Source organism: Bison bison, unplaced genomic scaffold (genome assembly GCF_000754665.1).
Source record: "Bison bison bison isolate TAMUID 2011002044 unplaced genomic scaffold, Bison_UMD1.0 scf7180017845482, whole genome shotgun sequence".
Lineage (NCBI taxonomy): Eukaryota > Metazoa > Chordata > Mammalia > Artiodactyla > Bovidae > Bison > Bison bison.
The window spans coordinates 139,394-151,734 of NW_011476055.1; the positions used below are offsets into that span (position 1 = coordinate 139,394).

The window sequence follows — 12,341 nt, forward strand, 5'->3', positions numbered from 1 at the left end:
TATTCAGAAAACGAAGATCATGGCATCCGGTCCCATCACTTCATGGCAAATAAATGGGGAAACAGTGGAAACAGTGTCAGACTTTATTTTTCTGGGCTCCAAAATCACTGCAGATCGTGACTGCAGCCATGAAATTAAAAGACGCTTACTCCTTGGAAGCAAAGTTATGACCAACCTAGATAGCATATTCAAAAGCAGAGACATTACTTTGCCAACAAAGGTTCGTCTAGTCAAGGCTATGGTTTTTCCTGTGGTCATGTATGGATGTGAGAGTTGGACTGTGAAGAAGGCTGAGCACCGAAGAATTGATGCTTTTGAACTGTGGTGTTGGAGAAGACTCTTGAGAGTCCCTTGGACTGCAAGGAGATCCAACCAGTCCAACCTGAAGGAGATCAGCCCGGGGATTTCTTTGGAAGGAATGATGCTAAAGCTGAAACTCCAGTACTTTGGCCACCTCATGTGAAGAGTTGACTCATTGGAAAAGACTATGCTGCTGGGAGGGATTGGGGGCAAGAGGAGAAGGGGATGACAGAGGATGAGATGGCTGGATGGCATCACTGACTCGATGGACGTGAGTCTGAGTGAACTCCGGGAGTTGGTGATAGACAGGGAGGCCTGGCGTGCTGCGATTCATGGGGTAGCAAAGAGTCGGACACAACTCAGCAACTGATCTGATCTGATCTGATCTGAAGGCATTAGTGACCTAGTGAAAGCAGTGGTAGAGACACGTTAGAATAGAACCAAGAATGTGATAGAACTGTTTAAGTAAGGGGCCATGATGTTTGTAACTTATTTTCAAATGGTTCAGGGGAAAAAAAAAAGGTAAAATGATAATAATAGGTGAGTCTGGGTAAAGGATATACAGGTAGGTATTCTTTGTAGTAGTTTTAGTCTTTCAGCTTTTCTGAACTTTTTGAAGTTATCTTCCAACTAAAAGTTTTTCAGAAAAGATTACAGTAAAATAAAAAGTGAATAAAAAAGCAGTAAGTAAATGCATGTGTCTGTCAAAATCCTTGCTGTGAATAGTAAAGAAACGAAGTGAAGTGAAAGTCTCTCAGTCGTGTCCGACTCTTTGCCACCCCATGGACTATACGGTCCATGGAATTCTCCAGGGCAGAATACTGGAGTGGATTTGTTCCCTGATCCAGGAAATCTTCCCAACCCAGGGATCGAACCCAGGTCTCCTGCATTGCAGGTGGATTCTTTACCAGCTGAGCCACCAGGGAAACTAAAGGAGAAAAATGAAACCGAGCACTTATTTTGCATTTATGTTACAGAAGGTAAGGGACTAATGTTGTACAGAGGAGGAGAAAGGTGTGAAAATTAAGAGTAGGACAGAACAGTAATTAATGGAATGAGATCTCTGGAAGTAGAGTGAAAGTGGAACAGGGAAGGCTTTGCATGAAAGGAGTGGTAGTTTTTCTGTAATGGGAGAGATAAAGGTGACTGTGGGTACCATTCAGTACGTATGTTAGATGAATCCTTTGAAGGAGTTCACACCTAATGGACTCTTTTCTCTGTGGAGTAAGGTTATCTACTGAAATAAATGTTTGCTAAGACATTTACAGATTGTAAGTAACTAATCACATAGGCCTTTCAAAAACTTTTGCCATTTACTTTGGAGTCTAGAACTTAACCTCAGTTAATCATAAAAGTCAGGGTTGGTGCAAGCTGAGAGTCTTGATCAAGAAAGAGTGAAAGGAGTTAATCAGTGGTCAAAAAAAATCTGTTAATCTCCTTAATTCTTATTATAAAAAAATCTGTACCTCCATGTGCTAAGTGAAATACACTATCCTTAATGTTATTAAATCCTAAATATTTTAATCAAAAAGTATATTTGTATACATAAGTTTGATTTTTTTTTTCTCTAAGATTTTTTTGCAAACTTCAGAGTATATTCATTTAAAATAAATACATTAGAAAGTATATCTAAAGAATATACTTTAGAGGTACTTTTAACATTTGATTTTGTCTCTATGCATACTAAGTTTATTTTCTCTAAATAAAGAGCTTCACCAACCATTGAGAAGTAGTTGCTGTGGCCTAGCATCATCAAATATTTACATATTTTTAAAAACCATAAACTTTGTGTTGAAATTTAATTTGTAGCAAAATAGCATTATTTGCTCTTTCTTTAAAGTAAAATACCAGTAAGAAAAGAAGGCTCGTTGCTTTTTATTTCGTATCATCCCCAAATTTGGTATCTGATAGAGTAGATTACTACATACTAAAGTATCTGTTCCTTTTGGCATGTAGTAAGTTTAGCCGGAAATATTTATACAGTTAAAGTTTTGTGATTTTTTTTTCCCTAAAGTATTCAAATGTTAAATGTCTTTTTATTGTAAATCAGATCATTGATTAGGTTATTGTTCTTGGATTTCTAGGCTTTGTAGTTGCAATATTATTTTTTTAGTCTGAAATCTTTGTATACAACAAGACTGAGGATAGTGTCTAGAATAGCAGTTTGGTTTTCTTGTTATGTAAGTCTGTTTTAAACCTAGGTTACCTTTTCAAATTAAGTAAATATATTTTGATTTCTTGACTGTTGGGCTTTAGGTTTGTTTGTATACAGTACCAAAATTAGCATTATTAATTAAAGCTCCTTGTGTTGATGTTGAAGTAGCTGCTTTGCCAAGTGTTAAAATCCAACTCTTAGATTTGCAAAGAACCTGGAGCCGAAATTCTCGGTAAAGACACATGGATGTCTGTGTCAGCAGAAGAGAAAAATAACACATCTATTTTTAAGTTAGTTGGAATTCTGAAGTCAGACCACTTGGTTGAATGCCTGCCAGTGATATTAAAATTTCAAGCATATTTATAAAACCTCTGCTGCCTCCTGCTGCCCATTGTGTGGATACTTTGAGAATTAAGTATTTAATTCTTTTTGTATTTGTGAATATTAAACTTTAAGTTACAGATAAGTTAAGAAGTAAATAAACATTCTGTAGTTAAAATCACAGTGGATGGGAAATTATAACTTCAACTTAGAAATTTCTCAGACTTTAAAGAATGAAAAATAGTTAAGATTCTTTCTGATACTACTTCTTTTTAGTCATAAAGTAGCTGTCAAAGAGAGAGGCTTAGATTGCTAAATTATGCAAGTCTTCCAAATGTTGTTACATTTCTGTATATATCTTTTTAAAGAACACATTTTTAAATATTACCACAGATATCAGCAAAAATATTAATTATTGGAAAACTATAAAACTCATAGTGGTAAATACAGGTTTTCCAAAACCCTTACTTTCATCCAAAAGCTTGAATTTTATCATTGGCAATAAATACTGCCAGTTGTTTTCCTGAAATGACAGGTTCACTTCTTTCATTTTCAAGAAAATGTATGTCACATACTCAATTCTGAATAACTGAAGTTGGTCCATTGTCTTTTCAAGTAAAAATGCTTTTCAACTGTAAAGATTAAGTGAAATAACTATTATCAACTTCTTAAAACTTGAGTAAGCAGTCAATAAATGGTAGCTAGTTCATGGTGGAATGACATTTTACGTGTTATCGTAATACCCTCATTTTAATTCGGCTGATGTTCCTAATATTCCTGTGAGGCGGGTAAAATAGATAGTAGTATCTCATTAGGTAAAGGAAGAAACCTAGACTGTAAGGTGGTGTAAGTTTTTAAAGTTGGTTTTAATATAAAGTAACCATCCAGTAAACACTGAGTCCAAACTTGAACTTAAGTTGTGAGCCTGTGCTAAGTCACTTCAGTTGTGTCCGACTCTTTTTGATCCCATGGACAGTAGCCCGCCAGGCTCCTCTGTCCATGGGATTCTCCAGGCAAGAATACTGGAGCGGGTTGCCATGCCCTCCTCCAGGGGGTCTTCCCCACTCAGGGATTGAATCCTAGTTCTCTTACGTCTCCTGCATTGATTGGCAGGCAACTCAAGGCATCTATTTTCAAATGTAGGATCTTCCCACCCATTCATCAGTTAAGAGTAAATGGGAAACAGTTCACATGACCCATCAAGAATAACACTTTTGGGGCATTGCTGACATTTTCATGTGTAATAAATTGAGGAAAGAACCATTAATTTTGTATAAAGGGTTCGGAAAAGGTATTATTTGAGCAAAGGCTTGAATAACTAGTTTTTTTTTCTGTTAATTTGGAAGAGAATTACCCGTTATGTAGAAAACCTTATGTAAATTATGGAGAAGTATTGATTCCTGGGTCAGGAATATCTGCTGGAGAAGGGATAGGCTACCCACTCCAGTGTTCTTGGGCTTCCCTTGTGGCTCAGCTGGTAAAGAATCCTCCTGCAATGCAGGAGACCTGGGTTCGATCCCTGGGTTGGGAAGATCCCCTGGAGAAGGGAAAGGCTACCCACTCCAGTATTCTGCCCTGGAGAATCCCATGGACTCTATAGTCCATGAGGCCATGGGGTTGCAGAGTCGGACACGACTGAGCAGCTTTCACTTCACTTATAGATGGAGTAAATTCTGAATGATCACTTACATAATTTTGTTTTTCTCATTTTCCTCCTCAGGCTTTAAAAGAGAACTCAAGAACTTAGATGTAGCCTCTAAAGCTCATGAGTTCCACCCAGAATCACATCTACAAATAAAAAATCCTTTGATAAAAAGGTAATCATAGCTGTTTGGAAATACTAGAATCTTCTAAATGCATGTATAATAGGAATTCTTTATCAGAAAGGCGTTCTTAGCTACCTGATAGGCATACATACTTACCTGATAGCCATGGGTCTAGAGTGTTATAATGCATATTTTATTGGGGATCATTAAAAGGATGTAGACCTTAATGATGGGGGAGCGTACAAAGTTCCTTGTACAATTTATGATTGTTTGTTTTAATCCTCACAGCATTCTTTTGAGGTAGATGGTATTTTACAAAAGAGAAAATTTGGGGTTTAGATTAAGTAATTTGCCCCAAGCCAATGGAGCCAAGTTTTCAGTAATCTACTTGGCAGAGCCTCAACTCCTTTCATCTTTGTACTGTAATTGAATTCCATGCAAGTCACAGGAGAAAATAATTTAATCACATGAAGATAAATAATTTGTAATGTGATACTATTTCTGTTCATCTTGGATATTATTAAGTAAAAATAGTCTGATTATTTTCAATTAGTATCCTATCCTTATGGCATTATAAATAAAAGTACTTTTATTGCTATAAACATTAATGTTGGTTGGGAAGTGTTTTAGAGTATTGGAATTATTTGCTAATAACAGTTTCCTTAAGTCTATGCTATTATTTATAACAATAAATGTAATTTAAGTGTTTGTAAGTTGAAACTTTTTGGAGGGGGTCATACTACACAGTTTGTGGGATCTTAGTTCCCCAACCCGGGATTGAATCCCAGGCCCAGGCATGAAAGCACAGTCATAAGCACTGGCCCACCAGGGATTTCCTGGAAATTTGCTTTTTTAAAAAATTACACTTCTAATTATTACAAATCTGATATTGGTAATGGTATTTCTGGTAAACATTTATGTATTCTAGGATAAAGGTTTTGGATTCAGAGAGTGTAAATTGTTAATGGCTGTAATTGTTAATGGTTCCCATTTCTGTTGTTATACCAATAACATAAACACTATATTGGGAAGTTAAACAATGGGACAAGTGTTTTTCTTTTCCCTCCAGTTTTGCATATTTGTGTATGGTGTTTTAGCTTTGTTTTTATTTTTCAGGTCACATATACATGAAACCAATGGAAAGACACTCCCTTCATCCAATCCAGAAATACTCAAGGACCACACAGTCAGAGAGCATACCCACCAGTCAGATGAACAGAAACTTGAAAAATCAAGTGAACCTAAGTTTTCTGAGTGGCTTAATAAAGAAAAGTCTGAGAAAACAGGTTTGCTTTTTCACACTGATGATAACTCTGGTTCTGGAAAGAGAGTGAACAGTAATGAAACAGTCTCACCATCTTCATCATGGTCTTCACACATGAGAACTGTGGGGTCAAAGCCAGAAACTGCTCCCCTCATCCAGCAGCAAAACATGATGGAACGATATTACTCTGAGAACTCTCTACCCAGGGAACATCTGGTTCAGTCAACCTGTAGATCTGACGGCTGTCAAATGCTGAAACTTGTTTGCCAGAATGCACCACCCCCTCTGCCACCAAAGAAATATGCTATGACCAGTGTGCCACAGTCAGAGAAAAATGACTCTACTCCTGATGTCAAAGTAACAGAGACGTTTAAGACGAACTCTTCTAGTCTTCTGAAGCACAGTCTAAGTACAGCCTCAGAGCTAGGTGTAGACATGAGTCTGTATGTGAACGATGAAAGATTTAAGGATACATTTCAAGCAAAAGAGTATGTCAGCAACACATCAAACACTCCATCCAGTTCTGCAACTAAAGATTTTCAGGCAGACTCAGGTAGAGCTGTTGGTGCTTTCTGCCAGCCAGAAACAGACTCTAGTTCTACATGTCCAAATGAGACAGTTTCATTAACTACCTATTTTTCGGTTGATAACTGCATGACTGATACATATAGACTGAAATACCATCAGAGGCCCAAGCTTTGCTTTCCAGAGAACAGTAGCTTTTGTAATGATAATTCACTGTCTCAGAATGAAAGAGAGCTAGGACCTGTGTTACATAGTAGTTTTGGTTCAAACTGCCCTTCTGAGCAAAAACATAAACCTAGTATTTACTGTAATAGATAAATGATGACTCCGATGGGCTTTTACTTCTCAGAGACCATTTAAGAATCAACTGACCAAACCTAGTGCTACATGAAATTAAAACCATGGCATTGTTAGTCAATAATCACTTTAACTTTCTATACAGATCTTTTTATCTTGTGAAAATCAACTTATTAGGTATTTTGGAAATTCTCTCTGACTAGCCTTGGCATGCCTCAAAAAATAGAAAATCAGGGTGTGTCCAGAAAGTCATTTTTCACACACTGCAGTTGAGTAAAAATGTAATTTGACCCTTTATTTTTTGACTGGTAGACCCATAAGTATTAAACTAAGCAGTTCTCATATATGTAGACTGGTTAACTGTGCTAACTGAAAGATAGCAGATGGCAGGTAGTTTGCATAGTCCAAGTAGTAGTTGCTTTGTGAGGAAGCACTTTCTAATGGGTAGCCAAAAGAGGGCTTCACCATTTGCTTTTGACTTCTGTGATAGTCTACTACCTATGATTCCTTAAGTGTCTTAAAAAAAAAAAAAAAAATCAATCCATGAAATTGATAGCATTTCAAGAAAAAAGCCTTAATGATAAAGCAATTTTTAATTAAATTCTCAAGGTTGGAAGAGACTTAATTTTGCTCCTAGAATTTTTACCTTCAGAATATCCTTTGTTGTATGTATTTATAAACATTACTTCAGTCATGTAAGCTAAAAATAATTAAAATACTTCACTTTAGTATATTTATTTGTTACTTTTTTTCTAGTTTTATATGAAATATGAAAGGTTTTTATTTTGGTTTGGTTTACTTTGGGCTGCTAGTAACCAGTGTTAGGAATTAACCTAAAGCCTTTTTTTAAGAATATCACTGTGACTGCCTAAATTTTCCCTGCTATAATAGTACTTATTTGTAGGTTGTCAGCCCATTTTAATGATATTCAGTCTTGAATTTGAAAATCATTCTGGGTTTCCAGATTAAATATTTGCCTTTCATATAGGTTTAATTTTAATGATATGCATTAAATTGAGTATCCTTCCCTTTTTTCTGCTCTAAACAAATAATAATTTTCCCCACCTACTTTCATGGAGGCTTTAAGTTTTCCATTTTTATCATTACAAGTGGAAATAAGTACTTTAATTGCCTTATTTCATAGTTGTCATTTAATTTTGTACTAAACTGGTACACTAATTGTGGTTTAGAATAGTTTTATATTGTCCATGCTAGAGAACTGAGAATTTGGGTAAATTTTATATATAAAACACAGTAATTCTGTAAATTAGCAAATTCAATATTTTGACCAGTTCCATAAATTGTTAAAGTATTCCAAAATGTTAATGATTAAAACTGAATATTTCTAGATAAGTAGAAAATAATTGCTTGTACAAGTCTAAGCTCAGTCCTGTAACCCAGTTATCAGATCTTGATCAAATTTTGTCTTCCACCTAGAGAAGTTTCTAACTGTAACAGTAGGTGATTATTTTATATTCTCTTAATGTAGAAATACTTGAATATAAACTAAGTACAATTTTATCTTTTAAGAAAGCTTTTTTTAACATAGCTTTTAGTATGGAAGGTTTGTAAATATTGTAAAGTTTGTAAAATTGTACTTGAAATGTCAGTGTATTTAATTACTGCTTTTATAATATTGTAAAATACTAGAAAAATGAGCTTCAAGTATTTTTAATAATTTTCAAAAACTTTGTGTAGTTTGTTTTTATGTCCAGTTGAAAATGTATTATTTGAAACATTTAAACTGATTTCTGGTACTTAACAACAATCTCATAGATTTGTATGAAGTTTAACTCACAGTCGAGTTGCAGACATCACCCAGAAATGTCTGATTCTGGGGCTTTTTAAAGTACTGCTGTCCAGTTAAAACCTCCTGCATTATGCTGTAGTACTAACAAACTAGAAACCGACTGTTTGTTTTTGTTGACACAACACTCCAAATATAGACAGAATATGTATTTACTAATAATCATTCATATGTGAAATTTTTATTTCTTGGGTGACTTTATTTTTATACATGTTTTCTTGTGGTTGTAAGATTATGATAACATTCAAAATAACACAACCAACAGCTGTAATGTTCAAAATACTTCAGAGTATTTTCATGTGATGTCAGTTTCTTCTGGTTCAAAATTTTGGAGGGGGGTAAACTGATTTTTAATATGGTTGGACTTTTCTTTGCATTCATGAACTGTTGATTCCTCTCTCATCCCTGTGAATTACGTATTTTATGGGAAAAGTAGGTCAATTTAAAGTTCAGGGGTGAACTTGGAATATCACTGATCAAAAAAATTTATCACAGGAGACTCTTAAGAGTTCAACTCCAGTGAGGTCTAAAGGAGAATTCCCACAGGAGCTGATAAACATTCTTTAAAGTCAGAGACTCAGTATAATAACTTATTATAATAACTTAGGCCTTGTGTACCCTAAGACCCTAACAGCCACTCAGTTCTGCCAGGGTAGTGTGAAAACAGCCAGAATGTAACATTTACATACTATGCTAATAAATAGGCTTGTCTCTGCTCCAGTAAAACTTTAGCAGCATTGAAGCATGGATTTCACATCATTTCCACTTCATGAAATAGTCTTTCTGTTTTTTTCTCAATCATTTTAAGATGTAAAAATCATTCTTAGCTCACAGGTGGAGGCAAATGGGCCAGATGTGGGTAGTTTGGTGACCCTTTCCCTAGAGCATAACGTCTACATTAAATGCCCTCAGTAAATAATCTTGTAGCCTCTGAGTGTATCCCCATGCCATTTAGGGACTAGGTATATGGAGCACTTTACATCCTAAAAATTTCAGGTTAACAGACTTCTAAAGATTTCACCACAGTTACTCATTAGCCAACTGATTTTAAATGGTTAAAATAATCATTTCACTTAATGAAACTGTGATATTTACAAAGGAATTGATCAGACTAAAATCACTTTGATGTTATTCTTTTGATGTCTTTACTATAGCAAATTTGCCAAATTGTTTCTGATGTCTCATTTACCCAGTTCAAAAGCTTACAAGTACACTATATTATCTGAGATGGCACAGTGGTAGGCATGATTTCATCTATAGGACATTGAGATATTCAAGAGCTGTGGTAATAGGCTGATTTTAGGCTCAGAAAGGTGGTATGGATTATAAATCTTTGTGTGTGACCTAACACACAAGTAATTAGTTAAAATGAAAGCAAATCACACCTAATTTACTGTATAATAAACATTTACTGGACAAAATTATTAGCAAGCAGCAGAGAAGCTATTCATACAGTCTGCTTGGTAACCTCAATGAAATCCCAGTTCTGTGTTTGTCTAGATGCTTCAAGCCTAAAACGTTCTCTTCAGGCAGATTTATTAGGTTCTCTCATGGCATAACTGTTAACCTCATAGTCGGCATTAGGCTAAAGTCCTCCAAAATCAATCCCAGATGTCACACTAACCTAAACACCATTCTAAAAAAGTAGAGGATGGACAGTTTACCAGACCTACACCCTGTTTCTAAGGGAACTGAAAAATATTTATGCAATTCCAATATATAAAGTATCACCAATTTCAAGGAGAGCCCATTTCTAATATCTGTTATACATATAATAGGAATAGCTTATAAAGGGCTTATAGTAGCTGCTTTGGGAGTGTGACCTTTTTGATTAAATACTAGCTGATCACTCTTAGAAATAAAATTATTAACATATTTAGATAAAGAATGTAAGCTCCATGAAGGCAAGGATTTTTGTTTTGTTCAGTGCTGTACCTGCCCCACAGTAAGTGCTCAAATATTTGCTCAATGAGTAAATATGGTGACTTTGCTGAAGTATTAAAAGTTACAGACATTATAATAAACATGTTTTGGTTACAAGCATTCTTAATGCAAACCTAATAAAAATTAGGTTTGAAACAAATAGTTGTGTTTCACTGAGTTCAAGAGCTTAAAACTGAGGGGAAGCATCCAGGTAAAGATGACATGCCCTCTAGCCTTTCACCACTGGATACTATATACTTTCTCTAAAACTGTACCAACCTAGCAACCATAGCAGAGGGCCACTTAAAAATTAAACTGGCATTTGCAGCAAATACATTGTGGGCCTGGACTTTCTTGTATAGCTTTTACTCATTTTTTCCCCCAAGTTCTTCCCTTACTTTTGAATAATCTGTTTTTAAATATTTCACATTATTTTACTGTATTATTTGCATCATACTAAACTCTGGCCAACTCTTTAAAATGTTAAAGAGAAAAACATTACTTATTTACTAATGACTATAATAAATCCCATGTAAAATACTTTTTATATTCAGCCCCTGTAAAGCCATCAGACAATTTGAAAAAAAAATTTAAAACAAGAATCAAAGTCAAGTTTTACGAACTTAAGCTAGGACTGGGTGAGATCATTACCCATTTAATACCCTTTCTCCCACCCCACCCCACCGACAGATAACAATAGAATGTGTAAAATGAAATGAGAGTCCCTTAGAGTTTGAAATCCTTCTAGTGCACAGCCCCGTCTTCTTTGTTGAAGTCTGCAGTCATCTTCAGGAATCCAGTCCAGTAGCCAGAATTCTTTAGGTATCAGGCAAACCATTCTGGAAAAACAAATATATGTCAACAATGTTTCCTTTTTCTTCCCCCTTTAAATACCTTGGGTAAACTTCTGAAAATCTTTTTTTTTTTGCATGTAAAATAATGCTTTATTTTTATTGGACTATAGTTAACATACTAGTTCCATGTTACAACATAGTAATATCACATTAATATACACTACAAATTCAACACCACAGTAAGTCTAGCAACCATCTGTCATCATACAAAGTATCTGAAATATTATCGACATTCCTAATATTGTACATTATAACCTACGACTTATTTATTTTAAACTGGAATTTTGTACCTGAATCTTTTTGTCTTTGTCTTTTTCCCTGAACCCTGTCACAGTGATCACCATTGTCTCTTGTGGCCACCACCAGTTTGTTCTCTGCATCTATGAGTCTGTTCCTGTTCAATTTGTTCATTTGTTTTGTTTTTTAAGATGTCACATATAAGTGCTGTTGTTGTTTAGTCGTTAATTTGTGTCCCACTCTTTTGTGACTCCATGGACTACATAGCCTGCCAGGCTCCTCTGTCCGTGGGATTTCCCAGGCAAGAATACTGGAGTGGTTGCCATTTCCTTCTCCAGGGAACTTGTGAAAATCTTGATCATCTTAGTTGTTTGCCTATTCCTAAATGATTTACATATTGATAAGATCAAAAAATACCCTCAAAAACTACCGCACAATTGCACTCATCTCACACACTAGCAAAGTAATGCTCAAAATTCTCCAAGCCAGGCTTCAACAGTACGTGAACCATGAACTTCCAGATGTTCAAGCTGGTTTCAGAAAAGGCAGAGGAACCAGAGATCAAATTGCCAACATCCACTGGATCATCAAAAAAGCAAGAGAGTTCCAGAAACACATCTATTTCTGTTTTATTGACTATGCCAAAGCCTTTGACTGTGTGGATCCCAATATACTGTGAAAAATTCTGAAAGAGATGGGAATACCAGACCACCTGACCTGCCTCTTGAGAAATCTGTATGCAGGTCAGGAAGCAACAGTTAGAACTGGACATGGAACAACAGACTGGTTCCAAATAGGAAAAGGAGTACGTCAAGGCTGTATATTGTCACCCTGCTTATTTAACTTCTATGCAGAGTACATCATGAGAAATGCTGGGCTGGAAGAAGCACAA

The 12,341-nt window shown here is 35.5% G+C and overlaps 2 protein-coding genes across 5 annotated transcripts in view; one reads left to right on the top strand and one right to left on the bottom strand.

Annotated features, from left to right (window-relative positions):
• Positions 1-8,594, top strand: part of USP53 (ubiquitin specific peptidase 53) — a 60,891-nt gene extending 52,297 nt beyond the window's left edge. For all 4 annotated transcript variants that reach the window (XM_010834975.1, XM_010834980.1, XM_010834985.1 and 1 more), the window contains exons 15-16: positions 4,497-4,593; positions 5,659-8,594. In XM_010834975.1, coding sequence (XP_010833277.1) covers positions 4,497-4,593; positions 5,659-6,649 — 1,088 coding nt within the window. In that variant the 3' untranslated portion in view covers positions 6,650-8,594. The remainder of the gene's footprint in view (positions 1-4,496; positions 4,594-5,658) is intronic.
• Positions 8,595-8,600: 6 nt separating this feature from the next.
• LOC104985011 (chromosome unknown open reading frame, human C4orf3) overlaps positions 8,601-12,341 on the bottom strand; it is a 6,418-nt gene continuing 2,677 nt past the window's right edge. Inside the window, exon 2 of the mRNA XM_010835003.1 lies at positions 8,601-11,197. Within this exon, the coding sequence (XP_010833305.1) occupies position 11,197 (1 nt within the window). The 3' untranslated portion in view covers positions 8,601-11,196. The remainder of the gene's footprint in view (positions 11,198-12,341) is intronic.